A 23,686-nucleotide genomic window follows, 5' to 3' on the forward strand; every position below is an offset into this window, starting at 1 on the left:
ATTAAATGAAAAATAATAAAAATAAATAATACAAAATATCACTGGAATACAGTGGTGTTTGGCAGTAAGGGCATCAGGAGAGGTAAGTGTGGGATAAATTTTACTCCAGCTTTGAGTTAAGTGACAGAGTCACTTTAAAAGTGAGGTGCCAATGGGATAATAAGAATGTTGGGGGGCAGGAGGGAGTGGGAAAGCTTTGACTTTCCTGTGAACAAGTGAGCAGATCAGCCTTTTAGACATAAAGGGTCCAGAGACCCTTTATATCTATGAGATTTAGTAACTTTTAGGAATCTGCCATACTTTCCTGACTGCAAGCCTGAGCCTGCCTGCAGGAGGATGTTATCTCAGACACATTCTTAGTCTTGTTTAAGCAATAGCGGTTCTGGTGATTACCTGCAGGGCTTCCTCTGAACAATATTCTGTCACGCTGCAGAATTTGTGGACCAGTGATCCATAGGCCAGATAGGCCACTTTCCGTACTAGAGAGCTACTGTGGGAGTTAACAACCTCAAGCAAGGCCTGTGGGAGGAAAAAAAAAGCATGTTATTTATAAAGAACTAATTGACAAATTTCTGTGATTGGCTTCATTCTATGATTCTGTATTGTTGTTTACCAAAAAAACAATAGAGAAAGCAATTAAACTTAGAGAACACGTTTATGTCTAGATAAAAAGTCCCCAGCCCCAATTTTCTACACACCTAACCTACTTTAATTTCAATCCTACCCCTTTGTTCACTTCCACCTACTTTCCAATGGCTATGACCTCCCATGGTGCTTACATCATCTGTTCATAAATCTGTTCATTGCTGCCCGCCTATGAGATTAGCTATCCATAGACATATAGGGTCTTCCTCCAACAGCAAAGCTATGGCCCATTATAGGGGAAGTTACTATGCAGGCAGCACTGTGTAGATTCTCAAAGGGGAAGGACACTTCCTTTTTATGTTACTAGATAAATATTTAAAAATCATAATTGGTCTTTATACAGTATATCTGAATACTCAAGCTTACATATGAATGGCCTATATGTGCTCACCTTATTTGGTTCTACTAATATTGTCTGACTTTTAGGCTCCGTTCCCACTGCGCGATATGCAAATCGCGCGTTTGTCGCACGATTTGCATATTGCGCGACATCGCGAGATTTGCCGCGCGATGTCGCGTTCAAGCTTGCATTGAGCAAGCTTGAATCGCGGCTAAATCCGCTCCAAAAAGGGTCCTGCTGTAGCGACACACGACCCGCGACAGCAGGACCCTTTGCCCCATTGGATTGCATTGGAGCGCGATATCGCGCGGTAATTTGCCGCGATATCGCGGGAATTACCGCGCGATAAATCGCTCAATGTGAACGGGGTCTTAAACTACAGTTATTATTATTATTATACAGGATTTATATAGCGCCAACAATTTGCTCAGCGCTTTACAAAATAGTGGAGACAGTACAGTTACAATACAATTTACAGTACAATACAGTTTCAGAACAATAGGGTTGTGAGGGCACTGCTCGTGAGGGGCAAGTGATACAAAAGGTAATAATTGTTTGGATTTAGTTATTGGAGGAAGTAAAAGCCAGTTATGTTGAGATGAGATAGGCTTCCCTGATGCGATGGGTTTTTAGGGATCGCCTAAAGGTGGGCAGCGTAGGAGATAGGCGGACAGATTGGGGTAAGGCGTTCCAGAGGATGGGGAACACTCTGGAGAAGTCCCGGAGGCGAGCATGGGAGGAGGTAATGAGAGAGCTAGAGAGCAGGAGGTCTTGAGAGGAACGGAGAGGACGGTTTGGCTGATATTTTGAGATGGGATCAGTGATGTAGGTTGGGGCGGAGTTGTAGATGGCTTTGTATGTTGTTGTTAGTATTTTGAATTTTGGGCAAGTGGGAGCCAGTGGAGGGATTGGCAGAGGGGGGCGGCAGACACTGAACGGTTGGTAAGATGGATGAGTCTGGCAGCAGCATTCATGATAGACTGAAGGGGGGGTAGTCTGCTTAGTGGTAGGCCAACAAGGAGGGAGTTACAGTAGTCGAGACGAGAGATTACAAGGGAGTGAATTCGAAGCTTTGTGATTTCGTTTGTTAAAAAGGGGCGTATTTTGGAAATGTTACGTAGGTTGAGTCGGCAAGATTTGGATATTGATTGGATGTCAAGGATTAAGTTTATTTGAAGTGAAAAGATGAGAGCACCAAGCCATAGGGATCTATCCAGATATAATTTTTATCTTTCACAATAAAATAGTCTAAAAAGACTAAAAGAGACTAAAAAAAGAGATGGAGCCAACGCATTTCCAGGTAATGTACAAATCTCCTTCATTGGGGCTCCCGCACATTAAGCCCTGATGAAGTGGAATTTGCGTATAACCCCCAAAGCGCATTGACTGTCAGCTCTTGATAGACTTTTTTTATTATGACAAAAAAAAATGATATCCGGACTGATCCCTACGGCTTGGTGCTCTAATGCTTTCACTTTGCAAAACCTGACTTTCCCAGGGACCCTATCCGAATTCCACTGGGCACTAGAGAGCCGACACACGTTAGGAATCATCTGATTCATTGTGAACCCCCACCAAGCTTGGAGTCTATCACCCGCTGGCACTCTACCTGGAGTGTCGTGTCATTTCATTTCACTGGTAGCCAGAGACTGTGTGATCTTTTACCTAAGTTTCAGGTCACACAAGGAGAGGAGCTTTTTATATATAGGAAAAAAGGAAGTACAGTTTTACTCTAAATAGCTGTGATGTTATAAAGTTGACACACTCTATATTGATTCATCTGAAGTGTGAATTTTAACAATAGGTTCACTTTAAATCAAACACAAAAGGACATTAGCAGAAATAGTGATGATTGCAATGTACGGAAGTGTGACGTGTGTGAACAGGCTGCATTGCCATGTGTGAAGTATTTTAATAACACTAAGACTAGACGTACCTGAGCTTCGGCTATTGCTTCGCGATCTGCTTTAATTAAATGTAAGGCCAGCGGTACAGCCTGTGCTGCTTCAAACTCTGACAGTTCCTTCAGTTTCAGTTTTAGAAACCTTAGCGAGAAATGGTTTGCGATGGCTGGAATAGCATCTAATAGCCAGCGCCTGAAAAATAAATAAATAAAGATATATATAGATATATATATACAGTATAGAAAAACAAAACGGAGTATTGTAGTATGCGATGATACCTTTCTTATTGGACTAACAAAATATATAAAAGACAAGCTTTCGAGAGTTAACCTCTCTTCTTCAGGTCAGAAGCAATACTAATCAACATGACAACGTTTACCACTTAAAGCAAGAGAAAGTTGTTAGGGAGGGGGGTGAGTGGGGTGTCATAAATGTTGGACCTGGGAGTAAAGAATGTATCCTGATAACTAGAACACAGAACAAATAAACATAGGATGACCAATAAATCCTAAACAGATCAGGGATATACAACATATATGAATATTATTATGTTCTGTATATTCATAAAAAGTTCTGCTAGTGTGTAAGAAAACCAGAATCCACATTAAGTCCCTCCTTTATGGAATTGAAATGTAAAATAATTTTTAAGCGCTGCGCAAACTGTTGGCGCTATATAAATACTATGTAATAATGTTTTTTATTTCAAATGTTTTTCTTTCATGAGAGTTTTTAAAATTCCCTTTCAGTACTTTAATATTGAGGTTTTGGATGGAGTGATCTTTCTGGGAGAAGTGATGTCCTACTACTATATACTGTCCTACAGTATATATATATATACATACATATATTATACACATATTGAGGGTCTTTATTTTTTTAATTTAGTTAAAAATTGGTTAATTCCAGCAAAATGTCATCAATTTGGCCAAATGCTTTGACAATAGGGAAGGTGAATTAAAGGTGTGTTTTTTTGGTTTTTAAGGATGCAATGTGCTTTAAATGGTTGCCAAAGTTTACAGAAGCTGGTGAATAGGGAATATTCCAAAAATTAGGAAAACACTTGGTCAACAGAGGCGCCCACCAATTTTGAGGATCCAAGACTGGATTTTTGGTTGTAAAAAGGATTTTATTTACATCAAATGATTCAGGTAAAACATTTTCAAATGCCTTTTGATCAGCCACAGTAGTCGCAATACTGGGAGTGGGATTTGCATTCTTTAAAGCTGTTGTCTTTGTACACACCATCCAGAAGAAGTGGCCACCATTTGCCATGAAATGCGTTGAAGGTATTTTACCTGAATCTATTAAATAAATACTGTTTTTGGCAACTGAAAATCATTCTTGGACCCAAAATTTATAGGGACAGTCAAAAACTTTGAAAACATTAGCAAAGAATACAATATACTACCCTAAATACACCCCCACCCCAAATTTTTTAAAAAACCCCAGCAGATAAAGAGACATAAATTTCTGGGAAATCACTCCACCCATCCCTAATATATACATGCACATACAAACACTTACAGTGTTCCCTTCCCACCACTCCGCTAATCCCATAGAACCCTGAGGAATGGAATCAACTTGGAGCTTATATAGACTTTTTCTTCTTGCTTCTGGTGGTCAAGGATTAGTATAAATACTAGCATCAGTATATTTCATACATATGTTTCCATGACCTAATATGAGGTATATCAGCATACTTTTCCCTACCTAAGAATACATACAAAGGCTGGAGGCAAGGTGAGCTCTGCTTCTCTAATCTTATAATCTATCTGAAATACAAACTTTTAACAATTGGAAAAAAAGGGAAGTGGAGGAGTCGGGAATGAAAGTCAGCAGTGACAGTATCCACGTTTCTCTCATGACAGCTTTCTTTAAAGTGGCTCTGTAATGAGAAAAGTATGGGGGGCTGCCATTGCTGACCTTTGCTTTAAGGATGTTAGTTCTCTGACTGTCATGGTGTTGCGTTGGCTTTGACGCTTCCTGAGTCACTGACCTGGAACAAATATAGAGATAAGGAAATCTGATGTTATTCTAACATTACAGCATGCGTATTACGGGTATGTGGTCTTAACAGTTTGGAGCCAGACAGAGCCGAGGATATAGTATTATGGAAAGGGGAACAACATTGGCAGCCCCCATACGTTTCTCATCAGAGAGTCACTTTAAGAGTCTAAAAAGGTCAAAGGTCAAGGTCCTGCAGCTAACTATCATATAAAGTTGCAACATCCTAGGTCTGTAGATACAGCCAATGCATTTTGGGGCTCATAAATTCCCTTTCTTCAGGGCATTTGTGCTGGCAGTTTTTTCAGTACATTGCACAGTGAGAGGCATAAAGCGAGGAGGGAGCCAGTGTTTCAACAAGACTGACAGACACACAAGCCTGATAAAAATTGATTTATGAGTCCCAGAAACGTGTTGGCTATATATTCAGTTGTTAATTGGTATCTACAGTGTGAGATCTAAGGCATGGCTGCCTCTGCCTGCTGGTCTCAGGAGATTCCGAGTAAGATTTGGTGATGTCACTGCTATGCTGCTCACTGTTCTCCTTGCTGGAGACTCTGACGTGAGGAAGCAAAATTCTGTCTTTACCAAGATGGCCACCTCCATACAGAGACATGGTGCAGAACAAGATATGGTAGGTCCAAAACCACAGGCAATACTGGTGACTAGTCCTTAACCCTCTGGGCTGCCTTTTTTAGGCACAGCATCTAGAGTTCAATTCCACTTTAAGGCTGTAAATGTTAAGATATGCTTGATGGGGGCGTGTCCTGCGCATGGCGGAGTAAGTCGCATAGATCCAGAGCTCCATGGTGTCATTATCAATTACATTGATTTTGCTGCACTTATACCACCCCAAGACCAGCCGAACTAATGACATCGAATCGCCGGAAGGATGGGGCTTCCTACTCCCAACAGAATACGCCATCCCTACAAAGATACTTCTCCACGAGGAGTGGATCGCGGGACCGCCGCGAACCCAACATGGCGCCGGAGGCCTCACGCACCCCTTCATTACGGAAACGAACACGCTCTGTCTCACCTGTCACCAGTGGCTCCCCGGCGGGACACCGGTCTCCCCGGCTCGGATTCCGCTGATGTCGATCGGGAGATCCAACAACCTACTCCAGCGGACGTGCCGGAGGAGTTCAGGGCCCTGCTCCAATTTCTGCCAACGAAGGAGAACTTTGCAGCCCTGGTCACCACGGTGGAGGCGGCCCTCCAACAAGACCTATGCAAGGTGAGACAAGAGGTCCGTACGATCGCGGCGGAGGTGACGGCAGTTTCCGCCTCATGCTCGGCGATCAACGCCGGGTTCAGAATTTGGAACAGGCCCAATCGGTTCCCACTGCTCCTCTTGCCACTCTCCAAATGCAACTGGAGGACCTAGAGGACCGCAACCGGCGACATAATATTCGAATCCGGGGGCTTCCAGAGGCAAACCCACCCTCTCATCTCCGCACAACAGTGCAGGCGATATTCAGCTCCTTGCTGCCGGAGAGGCCACCGACGGAGATCCTGCTGGACCGGGTCCATCGCACCCTAGGCCTCCCATCCTCAGAGGCGGCCCGTCCACGTGACGTCCTGTGCCGTTTGCACTATTATACGATGAAGGAGGACATAATGCGGCAGGCATGGCAGCAGAGGCCAGTGATGTTTGACGGTGCAAGCCTGCAGATCCTTCCAGACCTGTCACGTAACACATTGAGACGCCGAGCTCTGATGCGACCCCTACTTGATGGGATTCTCCAGGCCGGGGCGACCTATCGCTGGGGATACCCTATTCGCCTGCATGTCCGTAAGGATGGCTCTACCCACACAATACGTTCCATGGCGGACCTGCCCGGTCTCTGTGCCTTCCTCAATATACCTACCATTCAAGTTCCAGACTGGATGGCGTACATAACGGATGAGGACACCGGAGCTCCGAAGCCTCGACGTCCCAGACGACCCCGCCACTCCCAGTCTGATGCTCCGCCTGACCGGAATCTTCCAGAGAGCGCCCAAGAAGCCACGGAACCGTAAAGGACAGTGAGTGCTCTCTATGTTTTGCCTGCTGTTTATTTGACTGTTTCGGGCCGTTGTGCCTCACCCTCACTTTGCGGAGTTCCGGACGGTGGTGGAGCCTCGGATGCACAGCCGGGACGCCCCACCTAACATACCGGCCACCCCACTTTATAGCAACGCTCACCACTCTGCCTCTCAGCCTGCCCTACAAGATTGACAATCCGAAGACACGCTACTGCCCTAGCCTTCAGTGACCCGGGGAATGCCGGTGAGCTCCCCCCCCCCCCCCCCAGTGTCACTGGCGACAACGCTGTCTACCTTCTTTTTCTTTTCTTATTATATTTGCTCTGGGGTCCCACCGTCCGAATACGGTTTCTATTATGGTTTGTGATATCGGGGGATGAGGGCTGCTGCCCATACAGCGGTTGTTTTCGAGCCCGCACTATATTAGCTACATATGGGATTTTCTGTTGTGCGGGACCATATGGCAGGTAGAGGTTACCTCTAGGGGTTGCGGGAGATGCCTTGTTCCGCTCCGTGTTACATCCCCTCAGCTCTGTTCGATTGGAGGTCGGGGAGAAGAGCGACATACCCGGTTGGCTGGACCCATGCATTCGTCATACAGCGGTCCGGTATTCCTGTTGAATCTGGGTCTGTGCTGCTTTACCTCCCTGCTCCCCACTCATAGTGGATTGTTCTTTGCTGGTTACAAGTTTGTTCATATTGTTTTATCACAATCTGTTTATGCAATATTCTGAAATTGAGACATCTGATCTCCCACGGAGCTCCGCTCCGCGCCTGCTCAGACCCGTTTTCCCCAGATAGTTACTCCCAGTGGTATTCTAGGTGCCACAGGAGTCTTGAACTACGGTTCACATTTAGAATCCTTCCTAGTGTTTGTCGACCCCTCTTTTTTCCAAGTGTTGCCCCCCTCCCCTTGGTGCTCCTAGTCCTTCCCCCATCCTTGTAAGCTCCCCTCCTTGCCTCCCTTTCTTCTCCGATCCCTTTCCTACCTACCTACTCTTTCTCTTTGAACTTCTGCTCTTCTTCTCTGCCCCCCCCAATTTACCATGTTATCACTCAAGGTAATGTCTCTCAATACCCGAGGGCTGAATGTCCCCGAAAAGAGGCGGATGGTTCTGACGGATCTGCATCGCCAACGTGCACAGGAGACCCACTTTACCGAGGGGGGAGCACCTAAGCTTCACAACCGCAACTATCCCTTGGCGTATCATAGTTACTCCCCGGACAAAAAATCGCTGGGCGTAAGTATACTGATAGCACGCTCAGTTTCATGGCAGTTAGTTGATATGTCGGCTGGGGAAGATGGGCGCCTTCTGATGGTGAAGGGATCCGTTAACGGTCAGAGGATGACTTTCGTGAATTTATATGCTCCTAACCAGGGCCAAGTCTCATTCTTGGAACGAGTTCTGGCGCGAGTGGATGAATTCAGGGACAGTATCTTGCTCATTGGGGGGGACTTCAACCTCCACCTAGATCCCGGGGTTGACTCCTCCAACCAGATGTCACACCTATCCTTTTCAGCTGTACGCCGACTTAGGAAAGACCTACATACGCACCAGCTTATTGATGTTTGGCGCCTACAACATCCCACGACTAAGGACTACTCCTTTTACTCAGCGGTTCATGATACCTACACACACATCGACTACTTCCTGGTACACCACAGCTCTCTCTCTTATGTACTCAGCACCGAGATAGGCAGTATCACATACTCTGACCATGCCCCTGTGCTTCTTACCCTGGAGTTGGGATCGCAGACACCTCGGTCATGGCACTGGCGTCTGAATGAATCGCTACTCTAGGAGCCTGATCTCATTGCGGAAGTGGAAAGGGACCTGAAAACGTACTTCGACATAAAAACTACCATAGATTGCTCCCCTTACTCTATTTGGGAGGCTCATAAGACATACATTAGGGGGACTTTAATTAAGATCGGTGCACATCGTAAGAGACAGAGGATAGAACAACAGACGACTCTTCTATCTCAGATCCACTCCCTGGAAGTTTCCCATAAAAGGCGCCAGGATTCGGCTACATTGTCGAAGCTACGTGAACTTCACGAAACTCTATGTGCTCTATACTAGGATAGAGCCAAAGCTATGCTCTCCAAGTGATGAAGACATTTCTATGAGTATGGAAATCAATGTAGTCGATCCCTAGTCCAGGCGCTACGTGTTCAATGGTCTCGGAATATCATTCCGGCGATTAGATCGCCCAAGGGACAGAAATCCCATCTATCAAAAGACATCGCTGCTGCTTTCAGGAACTATTATTCCTCCCTATACAACATCCCGGGTCCCCAAACTGCACAATCCCTGACCAAACGACAACAGCACATCCGATCCTACCTGCTCTCATCTAAAATGCCAAGTTTACCAGCGGGGGTCAGTGAGGCGTTAGACACTTCCATTTCACCCCTGGAGCTGGACAATGCGATCAAACAAACTAAAACGTGCAAAGCCCCCGACCCTGACGGTTTTCCACTGACATACTACAAAAAATTCCCCACCATACTTAACTACCCGTTATTGTCGGCCTGGAACTCAGTTCTCACGGGTAAGACGCTCCCACGTGATTCCTTGGCGGCACACATTGCCGTAATCCCCGAAACCTGGTAAGGACCCTATGGTATGCCCTAGCTACCGACTCATATCCTTGCTCAATGTGGATACGAAATTATATGCCAAGGTGTTATCCACACGGCTCCTTCCATTCATACCCTCCCTGATACACCCAGACCAGGCGGGCTTCGTCCCCTCGAGAGAGGCCCGAGATAATACCACCCGGGCTCTAAACATTATACACTCGACCCTGTTGAAGTCCACTCCCAGCTTTCTTTTATCAGCCGATGCAGAGAAGGCCTTTGACAGGGTCGATTGGTCCTTTCTACGGCTCACCTTGGAGCACTTTGGGCTTGGACCGGGCATGTTGTCCTGGATCATGGCCTTATATAACGGACCAACGGCGAGGGTGTGTGTAAATGGCACCCTTTCCGAACCGTTTGGGATCACCAATGGGACACGTCAGGGTTGCCCCCTTTCTCCGCTGATTTTCATTTTAACTCTAGAACCCTTACTGTGCTCCATCCGGATGAATCCGGACATCAGGGGCATACAGGTTGGCGCCCACCAACATAAGATAGCTGCCTACGCTGACGACTTATTATTTTTCCTTACGGCCCCAGACACCTCTGTGCCCAATCTCATGTCTGCCCTCCATCTATATGGGGAACTATCCAATTTCCATATAAACAGTCAAAAATCGGAAGCGTTGAATCTCACTATTCCCCCCTGAATGCTCGAACGCATATCCCTAAATTTCCCATTTCAATGGTCTTCGTCCTCTATTAAATATTTTGGAGTGCACCTCCCGTGAGACCTAAAACACACTTATAGTCTTAACTTTTTGCCACTTCTCCAGTCAGTTCAATCGGACCTCCTTGGGTGGTCACGACAGGCCTTCACTTGGACGGGTAGGTGCAATGTTATTAAACAAAATGTACTGCCAAGGTTCCTCTACCCGTTTCAAGCATTACTGATTTCTCTGCCCAGCAGCTTTTTTGCCTCGATACAGGCCATGATCACACGGTTTGTTTGGGCGGGCAGGACACCGCGACTACGACTGTCCATTTTACGGAGAACTACGGAATCAGGGGGCCTCGCCTTACCAGACATTCAGCTCTATTATGTAGCATCACACTTGGCCCGCGTTATGGACTGGTGCCGACATGAAGAGATTAAGCCTTGGGTGGCCATAGAGCAGGGCATGTCCGCCATTCCGCTTGCGGTGTTACCATGGTGCGACAAACAATTGGATAGGGCAGTTAGGCTACACCCCACGATAGGAACCACTTGGCGAGTAGCCCGATCTGCCTTTCTGGGGAAGCAACTTTCGCTGTCTCCCTCACCCTTGATGCCGATAATAGGCAACCCGCAATTCCCACCGGGTCTCGAGGATAGACTACTTTCGAACCTTCGGGCTGCGGACAAGTTTCGAGCAATGCACTTCTTAAAGGGTACATCATGGCAAGCCCTCCCAGACCTTTCAGCAGACCCAGCTCTGGGCGGCCTGGGTCTATGGAGACACCTTCAACTCTCTCATTACCTCGCATCCATCCCAGACCCGGCAGCTTTCAACCACCCTTTGACACCTCTCGAACAAGCCTACACAGACCAGGGCCCCCTACCAAAATCCTTATCCTTTTGCCACCAAACTTTGCTATCTTCTGACTCGACCGAACCACTACACTTCGTAGAGAGATGGGAAACAGAGTTAGGGATGCAATTTACAACCCCAGAAAAGAGCAAGATAATGCAGCTGTCCCTGAAAGCATCCATCTGCAATAAGTTCCAAGAATCGGGATATAAGATTCTGACGAGATGGTACAGGACCCCTCATAGACTAAATCTTATGTATCCCGCCCTGCCAGATGTTTGCTGGCGCTGTGGTGCACCAAATGCCGACATGCTTCATGTCTTTTGGTCCTGCACGAAACTGGCACACTTTTGGTCCCAGGTACGACTTATATCTAAAAAATTCACTGACCGTCCTATTCCGGCTGACCCAGCCTTTTTTCTACTGCATCATAACCAGTATACGCACAAGGGATATAGACGGTCAATAATGGTCCATCTGATCAACGCAGCATGAGCCTGTGTACCTCTGCTGTGGAAACAGGAAGCTCCACCCTCGGTAAAGCTTTGGTTCACCAAAATTAATGACCTTAGGTATATGGAAGATCTCACCAGTCACATCAAAGATACTTCCTCTAGATTCAATGCTACCTGGCACTACTGGCTCGAATATACAACCACGGATGAATATCGGGCATATATGGCACCTTGAGCGATGCCAACTCTATGGTATACCCCCCTGACCCCTCTACCTTTCTGCCTTTCCTTTCACTATACCTGGCCTTCTCTCTACCCCTCCCTTACCCTCCCCCCTATCTTTTAGCATTCCAGTATCTATCCATCCTTCAGGTATTCAACACCTTCCTCGAGGTAGCGGTTATTTATGGTTCGCTAGGTAGACGTGATAATACCTCAGCCATTTACGGACCATTTAAAAGTTGGAGCTTTACCCCAAGGGAATAGGAGTGCTCGACTCCAAAATATGAGGTTGTACTTGCTCACAGCTCAATATTTTCATACCAAGCTCCTTGTGTGGCCTTGAGACGATATTAATATTACTGGATGCCTGTTATTTCCCATGCTCTCCCCACACATGTCTGTATATTATTTGTTCGTGTATTCCCTCCTTCTACTGTATGTAAATGACATAACATGTTATGTTGCGAAAATAAAATAATTTATAAAAAAAAAAAAAATATATATGCTTGATGGCAGTGCCTTGCTGGTATTCAGGATTCAGGTGCAAAGTCATGTTTGTTCCCTTTCTTTATGAGCAAATCTATGAATTTATAATGCACAAAGCTTTATATATACATTTCCAGTTTGGTTAGCATTGGGGGAGTATGTCATATGGAGGTCACAAGACAGGGATGATATAAGTGAATTCCCCTAGCGGGCCAGTAAGTAACACAATTTAGCCCCTGATAGACTCATGTTTACTTTACCTGTAATGGTCCCTTCCTGAAAATTGCTTCCATAGGCCTTCTATTTCTTCCAAGCTTGCCATTCGTAAATGTTGTACCAATTCCAGAAACTTTATTGGAGAGGCCTTCGAAAGCGGTCCCATGTTATGTTCCACCAAATGCTGCAGGAGAGAACTAATCTACAAAAAGAGGAAATTTGTAAGAATCGTGGATAGTATAAAAATGGATCTCCAATCGAAAGATGTTCTTTTCAATAAAACCTCAGTAACATAAAAAGTATATGGCTGTCATTTATTTATTTATATATAGGTGCTTATATAACGCTGACAATTTACAGAGCGCTTTATGTAGTTGCACATTCACATCAGTCCCTGCCCTCAAAGAGCTTACAATCTAAGGTCCATATCTCACATGCATACATACAAGGGCCTATTTAGAGAGGAGCCAATAAACCTACCACCATGTCTTTGAAGTATGGGAGGAAACTTGAGTACCCGGAGGAAATCCATGTAAGCACAGGGAGAACATGCAAACTCCTTGCAGATAAGAACCCCAAGAAGTGCTAACCACTACGTATTTAAGAAATATCTAAAGCCCAGACATATTTTTTAAGTTTTGAAAAGCATGGGAAAGGGTGTCAGGGTACCAGGGGTCTTACCACTCCTCAGGGTTGCCAAGTGTGGCATAGGGCACGGGGTCTCCTTCCTGGCAGGACTCCTGGCACCAGGGTTGCTTGTGCGCATGCGTGAAATGCGCAGCGTGCACAGTGGAAGGCTGCGCGCGTAGTGCGCCTGCGCCCATTTCTGGTGTCAGGTGTGGGTCTTGCTGGGAGAGGTTTCCAGCACACACCCTCTGCCTTTCTCTTTGCCATTGGCTCCTGGATGGAGAAGTCTTCCAGGTTGCCTCGACAACCAGGGGGTGGTCTTAGTTCCCCACTGGGTATAAATCCCAGTCAGAGCCCTGGCTCATTGCTGAGTTATTATACCTACATGGTGCAATCGCCTAGCTTCCTGTGTTTGCTGCTGCTGCTATTTCCTATCCCCTCATCTGACTTCCTGTTGCTGACTCTTTGGCCTGCCTTCCCGTTCTTGAACCAAGCTGCCAGCCTCGACCCGGACTGGACTTTGACTTCGCCTTTGGATTGCCCCTTTTGTACCTCGCTTTCGGTCAACTGCCCGTTCCTGCCCGTGGTTTCCGCTTCCTGGCCCAGGCTGACGATACCTCCTGACAAAGGGTTAGAACCTTGTCAGGTTTATCTAGTGTCCCTGCTAGGGAGGTTCTCTATTTGTCCTGGTGACCACTGTGACTGGGTCCACCAAAACAGTAAAAGAGGAGAAATCTTTCAGTGGGGACACCCGGGCCTGTGAGTGAGAATCATCCAGCGGGGGCACTTGTTCCGGGCCCTTTTTTTTAAAAGGAGAATTCCTCTTCTTGTCACTTAGCTCCTGGGGGCAGGAAGTAAAAAAAGAACTTCTCATCAGGACACAGAGAGCAGAAAGTGAAAACCTGGCAGAGGTTTTAACTATTCCTTACTCTATCCAAAACTCAAAAAATATAAGCTATAGTTAACCTAACCTGGTCTAAAACATTTCTAAGACCTGTGGAGAAACTGTTATGGTGTCTGGCAGTACCTTTGTTCACCTTCAAATTGTTCCCTGTGTTCCTTTAACCTAGTGATCCAGCCAGTTTTTCCAGCTAGTTCTCCTAGATCAGGGGCGGGCAATGCCAGTCCTCCAGCTATGCTATGCTTTAACTACAAATGACAACATGCCTCTGGGAGTCATGCCTGTAACTGTCAGCCTTGCAATGCCTCATGGGACTTGTAATTCCACAACAGCTGGAGGGCCAAAGTTGCCCACCCCTGCCCTAGATCCTAGATTTAGGCTGTATCTAGTGTCTTAACTGCCCAAGAAGAGATTTAGCTACTGAATTCAGGCCATTGACAGGTGAATTACAGAGTCAGGGTTTAGTGCAGGGTTCCCTGCACCACTTTTCTTTCTGAGGAGGGCAACAATCCTTTTCACTCAGTCCATGCAATGACATACCGTACATTGGTAGAAGGTATCTATCGTCTCCTGACATTGCACTCCCACCCACCAGCTAGATTCTCATCTACTGGCCATGCATAGAAAAGACTAAGAGGGAGGTTGAATAGTCATGTGACAGCAATAACTAAAGTGAAACAAGGCTCTACATAACCTTGGATAGAGCGGGGAAGAGTTAACCACTCAGGAGACAGGGACACAGGGATTATACTGAAGCATGGGAACTATATTTTTTCCTCTTTTTATACCTTCTCAGCTGAGTGATCACAAACAGGTACAAAAATGTATGATATTACATATGGCAGTCAGGAACATGGACACACCATGAAGCATAAAGCCTCTAGCTATCCATATATCCATAGATAGAGTGGGGAAGAGTTAGAATCCCTAGGGGACACAGGGATCACTCTGCATCATGGGAACAACATTTTTTCCCCTTTTTTATACCTGCCCAGCTGAGTGGTCATGAACAGGTATAAAAATGTAAGATGTTACATATGGAAATCAGAAACATGGATGCACCATAACGCATAAAGCCTCTAAGTAGCCATGAGTGGAGTGGGGAAGGGCTTGAACCCCTCAGGGATCCAGGGATCAATCTGCATCATGGGGCCTACCCCTTTATTCTTCTTTTATACCTTCTCAGCTGAATGGTCACGAACAGGTACAAAAATGTAAGATTTTACATATGGCAGTCAGGAACACGGACACACCATAAAACATAACTTTGGTTTTCACAGGAAGGATTGTAGTCAAATTATAATTGGGTGCTATTATACTATGCAGCCATTTTAAATACAATTCATAGAAACATATCCTTACAGAGTTCTCCTTTAATCTTGAGCCATTTTATACAATTACTGGCATCTTAGAGCAGCAATGCGTGAAAACTTGGCCCTGCTTGTCACGCCAAGAGGAGACTTTGTGCAGACACCAATTATATTTTTTTTCCCCCCTACATCTCCAAAATGCATAGCAAACTGGAATACAAAAAGCCGACAGGATATTCTTAGCCGTCACGTACCTGGTTCTCTGCATTTTTTGTTCTTAACAACTGAATAGGAGTTTGAATCAGTTTCCTCTCAAAGTGATACCGTAGCGACTCTTTGGTAATATAGTCATTATTCTCTGGGGTCGAATGAATCTGCTCTTGAACTGCAGCTAATACAAGTCTCTGCCTGTGAAGGGTAACAATGATATGAATCTCGTGCAGTATTAGAGGGGAATTTGTACACCTTGAATAAAACAAGCTTCTCTTGCTGCACAGCGGAGGTTTTATTTTTTCTTTGTTATATACTTTATATTTTCTATTCAAATGGGAGCTGCTAAAATAGGTTTGCAGTTTTTTGTTTTTTTTCTGCAATTCTATCTAGGCCACAAGTTATTCAACTGGAACAGAGGCGTGCGATGCACTAATCAGCCCATTCACCTTACATACCTTTAAATTGTGTTACAGACATCTACACAAGTAGAGTAATCTTACTCAAATGTTAACTTGATCAATACGTTACCAGATTTGCTGACACTAAAATACGGTTTTGTGAAGAAAATGCTTATACTGGATATGTCCTCTCAGGGGACCAAAAGGACCTTGGTCACATGATCTCTGCCAAATGGGAGGATTAGTGTTTGAAATGGCTGATTCTCCTATTTTGCAAGGATCACACAACCAAATTCCTCGGGACATGCACTTTGTGACGTAAATTTTTTGTCACCAAAACCAATCTGCTCCATTTGTAGACAAAACTGTAAAAAGTGGTGCCTAATAGTTTAGGTGATACTTTAGTTTCTGGGGTTATCTAGCTTAAGGGTGATTAAACATCAAAGTGACACTAAACTCAGGAGTTGAATTTAAAAAATACATTCAAGTACCTTAACTATTAACAAAAATGAATCTTATTTGTGTATCACTCGGCTGTAGATCCTCAAATCATCTCTGAATTGGTGCTGACACTGTCCTTCCTTCTAGAGGGTGGTTACTTTTGTTCCCCATGGTCCCTGTGTGTGTTGTAAAGTAGCCACCACTCCAAGCTTGATGGACTACAATCTCAATACAAATTAGCAAATTAAATGTGAGATTGTAGTCCATCAAGCTTGGAGTGGTGGCTACTTTACAACACACACAGGGACCATGGGGAACAAAAGTAGCCACCCTCCAGAAGGAAGGACAATGTCAGCACCAATTCAGAGATCTACTGCCGAGTGAATAAGATACATATTTGATGGCAAACCCCCTCCCCTTATCTGCAATACAGGTCTGTGGTGTGAAGATACTTGTACCGAGGGGAGTGGCTGTTACTCAGCTCTGCAGCCTTTTCACTGAGAAAAAGGGTGTTTTAGGAAATTTCCTAGAAAAAATAATTATTCACAAATAACAAACATGAGGGGTAGGGTTACGAGACTATAAAGGGATAAAAGGTGTGAGGCGCCAACTAGGTTCTCAATGTTAGCAGAGGTGCTGATTGGAGCACTGTGCAGGAGGTATGTCAGAAAGCAGGAGACTCAGATTGCTGAAGTCCTTGTGAGAGCACCAGTCCAGCTCTCCAGCGTGCTGTAAGCACAGGGGAGTGTCTTACAGTTTTAATCAAAAGTACATAAAAAACAGCATAGTCTTTGCTTCTCATGCAGCCTGATGGACCAGTTAAAACAAATCAGGAATTTACATGAACATAGGCAACATTTCCAGCAACCAAAACAACTTAGGCTGCATCTCCGTAGAGAAAATTAAACATAAAGCACAAAACTTGCCTGTCTAGTGATATTTTACAATCCAAAAAACAGTTGTACCTTGTGTCGACCTCCTCAAAACATCAACTTTTGTAACTTTTGTGTGGTGGCAGCCTTGTTTACAAGGCTGCCATCACACATGTCCCTCTCTGCAGGCCAACAAAACCTTTTCCCCCTAAAGATTGATAGACGCCTTGTAAAGGCATTTACCTTCTTTGTATAGCAGCCTTTCTTAACCAAGGTGCATGCCAGGAGTGACTTCTGGCTACTTCAGGGGTGAAATTTGAAATTTTCAGACATGTTATAACTATCTATGTTGCAAACAGGCTGGCCGGCCACCAGCATTAAGGCTCATAATGTGAAGGGGGCTCCTCCTAATGTTAAGGAGGGCTCCTAATATAAAGGAGGATGCTGATACAGTATGAAAGGGGAATTCAGATGTGAAACAGGGGCTCCTGATTTGAAGGTGGGTCTGTGATGTGAAAGAGGAAACCATTTGTGCATAGGATCCCCCATTAAAATCCATCCTAGACCCCTATCTGGGATAAGGGTTTGGTATGGATTTCGGAGGGCCACACAATGTTTCTTATGTTTACTTTTTTTTACATTTTAGACTGGGGTGCCTCGAGATTTTGCATACTTTTAAAGGGTGATGTGACCTAAAAAAGGTTGAAAAAAATGCTGCTCCAAAGGATAGTTACACTAGCCAAATTGGGCCAGATGATTTCGGGTTCTGCGGAAACAAATAGCATCCTTTCATAGCCAAATTGACTTTCCCAGAGATTTACTGGCACATGTTCTGTGTTTAACCATCACTTTCAATGTGTTTCCATCTAGCAGCAAAACCTGCATCACACCAGTATCTATGAGCTTGTTCAGCAATGCAGTTCAAAGGGCAGAAAGTAATTAGATCTCAGTGAACAGTAGCAAGCTCAGTATCAGGATGAATTATGTGCAGCTGCTATTGGTTACTGCATTGTGTCCATGGCAAATGAACGTTACAAAGAACTATTGAATAAAACCATTTAGCTTGACCTCTGAGCATAACTACAACACAAAAATATTCTTGCTTTTCAACTGACAAGATATAGAAATGTACCTTGCTTCCACCAACACAGCTCCATTGATTTCATTGAACGGTGTGAACTGGTGAACTTCTCGCACTTCTGCCCCCAAAAGTCGACCACCTGTGTTTGTTGCTTTCACGTCGTAGTTGTAGGTCGCAGCTGCTCGGGAGTTTTTGTTTCTCTCAAGAGAAGAGACCATCAACAAAATTATTATATTGTTCTATGATAACAGTGAATAAAAAGTGAACTCCTGAAAAAGTTATGAAGGAGCTCGACCTTTGACTATACACAAATACTGATTTATAGCATGCTTGCCTACCTGCTGGCACGAGGGGCATGGGTAGAAATAGGCATTTCCAGTGACCATCCTCTCACGTTCTTCACAGTCATTTAGGTTTACGGATTTGGTAATGACCATGTGCTTCGTTTTAGGTTGATTTTGAATCATGTAGCTGGTATGGCAAAGTCCACCAATTCCATTCTATCAGAATAAAGAGGACAGTTCCATCATCATTATGATCGTGGTCATCATTATCCATATCAATAAATATATACTGTATATAATGGTGAGTCCAGTGTCACTGAATGTAAACCATACAATGGAATCATCTGAACTCTAGACATATAGACACAAATGAATGCAGATTTGTAGTCATTAAAGGAGAACTATGGGTTAGGTGTTTTTCCACATAGTTCTCCTAAGGGTCACGGGAGGACATATACTAGCGTCCTCCCGTAAGCCAAAGCTCAGTATATCGCGAGCTACAGTTCGTGGTATACTGAGACCGCCGCAGCCGGGATGGATCCCGATATTACTGTCGAGATCCACCCAGCTGACATTCAGTCACTTGACATCTCAGAACCACAAAGGAAGTTATTGTTGGCAGACTTCCGTATGCCAACTGTTGTTATCACAAGTCTCAACAAGGAGGATGCAGCTATATAATATAATGTAATGCCCGGCAGCATTTACTGACCACAGGTCCCACTCTGATTGATGTTTGAATGGTAAAGTATCTTCACTAGCCCAACATACCCTATTAGTAATAGTTCAGAGGGCAATCCCCTCCTCCTATTAGTAGTAGCTCAGGGGGCAATCCCCCTTCTCCCAGACCAGTCTTCCCCTTCATGAGCAAAGCAGATAGCTAGCTGTTAAAAATATATACAGTGAAATGTTACAGGTTTTCTGCTTTGCAGGCAAGTCCATGATCGTATACTGTATTTCTTCAATAAGAAAACTGATTTTATGGCATCCATTGTACAGCAAAGACGCTGTCTGTGCTAAATGGTCCTCCTACTCCAAATCTGCATAAGATTATATGTTTAAAATGTTTCACTCCAAGGATGAAAGCATATGAAGAGCATATCAAAAATGACTTTCAGATAACCTTTACAACAACTAGAAAGTACTCACTGAAAATATAATTGAACAATCTTTAAAGTAGATGTCACCCCAACCGGCTGACATTTAGTTTGCTGCAGCATCAAGTATCATAAGCTATTTTCAATTTTATTTTCGAAAATAATGTTTTCCCTTCCTTCATCCTGTTTCTTAGTAGTGCCGATCTCCTCCAGCCTCTTTGCATCTCCTCCCTGCCTGCATGCCCACACTCCAGTGGCAGCTGCATGTCGTTGCTTAGGATGACTTTCCTGATCGTGACAACAGTGGACCATTTCTGAGCAATGTGTGTCAACACGGCCGCTTGAAGTCTCCAAAGGAAGCTCATGTGTTAACACAGTAGAGCAATTAGGAGACAGTCACAAGAAGGACACTATGACAGTAAGAGCCTGAAGAAACATTTTTGGCGTAGGATCACCAGAATCTCCTAAAAGTTAGGAGAATTCACATTTAAGACAGTTAGCACCACAAGGTTTGTTCCCCTTACTTGTTGCTCTCCTGACAACTCTGAGCTTCCATTTACATCTTTGCGGTGTGTTTAATGTATACACATTACATGTGCATTACACCAATCAGCCATAACATATGACCACTGAGAGGTGAAGTGAATAACATTGACTATCTCATTACAATGACACATGGAAGTGGGTGGGATATACTAGGCAGCAAATGGATATTTTGTCCCTGAAGTTGATGTGTTGGAAGCAGAAAAAATGGGCTACGGATCTGACCGACCTTGCAAGAGCCAAATTGTAATGGCCACTTGGTCAGAGCATCTCCAAAACTGCAGTTATTGTGGGATGGTCCCAGTCGGCAGTGGCCAGGAACAGCAAAAGTGGTCCAAGAAAGGAAAATCGGTGAACCAGAGAAAGGGTCATTGGCATCCAAGACTCATTGATGCACTTGGATGGACTTAAAGGATCTGCAACTGATGGTTTGGTGCCAGACACCACAGCATACCTTCAGATGTCTAGTGGAATCCATGTCTCGATGGATCAGGGCTGTTTTAGCTGATGTTATGGCTGATCGGTGTATGTCGCACATTATGGCGCTCTGCTTTAAGGCAGCTCATTCATTTTAATGGGCTGCCTAATGCACCAGAAAAGGTGCATATAGATTTTTTGGCAACACATGTGCCATTCAAAATAAAATTCAACAAAGTGCACCAACATAGCAATTTGATCTGCCCTAAATCTGGCCTAAAATTTTGGATTTCCCCTTTCTTTCTATCTCAGTGACATTGATGACCAGGAAACACAGAGGAGTGAATCACCCTAGTGGACACACATACAGCAATAGGACTTAGTAGAGGGTCTAACCCTTCTCCACTCAATACAGAACTCAAAAAAGTTTTTCCTTTCATACACTGGTTCCCTCCCACACACCAAAGACATGCTGGTAGGTTAATTGACTCCTGACTCAATTGTCCCTTGTATGTGTGTATATCTAATATTTATAAAATATATAAAATACATAAGAGATCTAAAAATTAATTGGTATATTGGGAAAAGATCTGGGATGATATTTTTCATTCTCGACAACTGATCCTTGCAAATATTGTGTTAAAAATCATTCAAAACTACAGCATCCTCTCCTGATGACCGACCATCGACAGTTTGCAAAAACTTCTCGTATAGTTCATAAAAAAATAAGATAGCATAGATCATTCATGTGCACAGAGGCAGAGTGTTGAGCCTCGGGTCTAGTAGCTTCAGCCACAGGCAAGAACGATTTCAATGGGGCAGTCAAGTCTGGACCTTCTCCCAGGAATAAAGGGCAGGACAACTAAGGTCAGGGACAGATACTGCATGGAATTTTGAGTCCCTCTGAATCGGCAGCATGAATGCAGAAAGGATTGTAAGCTCTGGGCTGTTTACTAATAAGTTACTCTGTAGAACAACATCTTTAGCATCTGTCCTCATGTTCGACGTCGGTGCACCAGATTCCCACAGATTCATAGTCAACCCCAACATGTTGATTTCTAGAATTGCTTAATGTGGAGAAATCAGAAACTTTTGAAGTCTGCATAAATATATTTTAGCTATATATTAATATAGCAAAAAGACATTCAGTGCCTTGTTGAAACGTTGATCAATAAATGTATCTATGTTGCCTTGTTTTCTTCCACCGGATCGTTTGTATTTAACTGCCTTGGGTGCACCCGGGCAGCTTTTACTCTTATCTGAGTGTGGTGCCCAGCCCACCATTGGTAGTTTCTATAATAATATAGCAAGTGCAGCTTTTTTTCATAAAAGTTGCAACTTACATTATTAAAAAGCAGTATTTTGAGCTCCAGGCAAGTGATTGTGCCTAGCCTGAGAAGAGCAGCCTAGAAGAATGAGGTCATCAGTTTGCTGAAGTCATTTACTCAGTCTCCTCTTCCCCAGTGATCAGTCAGATTGAATCATTGTACAATAACTGTAGCAAGTCACATGGAGAGATGCAACAACAGGCAATAGATGTCTGTGAGACACACAGCCTATTGCATGGGCACCACAATTTAAAGAGACCCTAAACTCAGGAATTAAAGGAGAACTATGAGGTGAGTGATTTTTAATCAACCTCATAGTTCGAGCTGATGTGTGACAATGAAACTGTCACACTTCGGCTCAATAGATTGGGAAGTGAGCGAGCGCATACCGTCGCTCGCTCACTTCTCGATCATGTCCCTGCAGTGAGCCGTGACTGTCACTAACGGATCCCTGCAGGGATTTCCCCCTCCCTCCCTGCTCCGATCCTCCAGCACTGACTTGCGGAACGGACAGGGGAGGGAGCGGGTACAGCTGGCTCTGCCTCTAGATAGGCAGAGCCAGCTGTCAATCACGCAGCTGGGTGGATCTCGACAGTAATGTCAGGGTCCGTCCAGGCAGCGGCGGTCTCAGTATTCCGCAAGCCACAGCTTGCGATATACTGAGCTTTAGGTCAGTATAGTCAGCTTAGGAGAACTCTGGGGAAAACACTTACCCCATAGTTCTCCTTTAAGTTTTAATAATGCATTCAAGTACCTTAACAAAAATGTATGGTCCCTGTGTGTGTTTTAAAGTAGCCACTGCTCCAAGCTTGCTCCCGTGATGGACTACAACCTCAATACAATTTCCTAAACTAAACCTGAGATTGTAGTCTATTTCATATGCTGGATTAGAAATTTCACCTCCGTAGCAAACTAAGGCTTTGTAAACCTAGGCATACATGAGGAAAAGTGGATGGTTGTAAGCAAGTGATCTTGACTACGGAAAACCAAGTTTTTACCCTACACACACATCGACCATTTCATATTGTCTGAGCTCCCACTAATAGTTAATAGTATCTTTTTTTTTTTTTTATTTAGTACCCTGTACACTTATTTAATATACAAAATGTTGTCACTGAAACAGAGGGAAAAAATAGTGTGACACTTGTTTAGATGACAACTGTTATTTTCCTCCCAAGTGGGGAAGGATAAGAACCCTTGTCAAGTTTTACTGCTGTCAAGTGCTCTGTTACAGAGATTTTCCTTTTCTCACTGTCCCGGGAATAACATTTTCATCAGAAAGGAAGTGAAGGAAACTCTTCACGGCCCCTTTCAGGCGGGCTTTCCGATCAGGTCCGATCTGATTGGAAGCCCAATGTTAGTGTATGGGCAGCTGGATCTAAACGGATGGGCAATAGTAAATGGTAATAGAGATCAGAGATCTATTTTGCTGGGCCTGATCGGGCTGGATCGGGTGTAACTGGATGTATATGGGCGCCTGTCCATTTAGAACTGGCTGCCCATACACTAACATGGGTCTGGTATTGTCAGTTTAGTGATGGAGGAAAAAACTGTACGAACACTGATGTCACAACAATGACATCTGTTCCAATCAGGAGTAGATCTGTAAATGGATCCCTCCTGACCTGACCGTGCGAAAGTAAAAATAATGTTTTTAAATGCATGGGGTGGGAGGCTATAGCAGGCATGTCAGGGAAACTCTCTCCAACATAGCCTTCG

General features: G+C 44.4%; 1 protein-coding gene across 1 annotated transcript in view; it reads right to left on the reverse strand.

The window, feature by feature from the left end:
* LOC108789771 (vitellogenin-1-like) overlaps positions 1–23,686 on the reverse strand; it is an 85,241-nt gene that overhangs the window by 51,000 nt on the left and 10,555 nt on the right. The window contains exons 5-10 of the mRNA XM_018559863.1: positions 18,637–18,798; positions 18,350–18,498; positions 15,548–15,701; positions 12,500–12,657; positions 2,922–3,081; positions 394–519 (exon numbers count right to left, since the gene is read on the reverse strand). Coding sequence (XP_018415365.1) covers positions 394–519; positions 2,922–3,081; positions 12,500–12,657; positions 15,548–15,701; positions 18,350–18,498; positions 18,637–18,798 — 909 coding nt within the window. The remainder of the gene's footprint in view (positions 1–393; positions 520–2,921; positions 3,082–12,499; positions 12,658–15,547; positions 15,702–18,349; positions 18,499–18,636; positions 18,799–23,686) is intronic.

This window comes from Nanorana parkeri, unplaced genomic scaffold (genome assembly GCF_000935625.1).
Source record: "Nanorana parkeri isolate BGI_ZX_2015 unplaced genomic scaffold, ASM93562v1 scaffold418, whole genome shotgun sequence".
In the NCBI taxonomy this organism is placed as follows: domain Eukaryota; kingdom Metazoa; phylum Chordata; class Amphibia; order Anura; family Dicroglossidae; genus Nanorana; species Nanorana parkeri.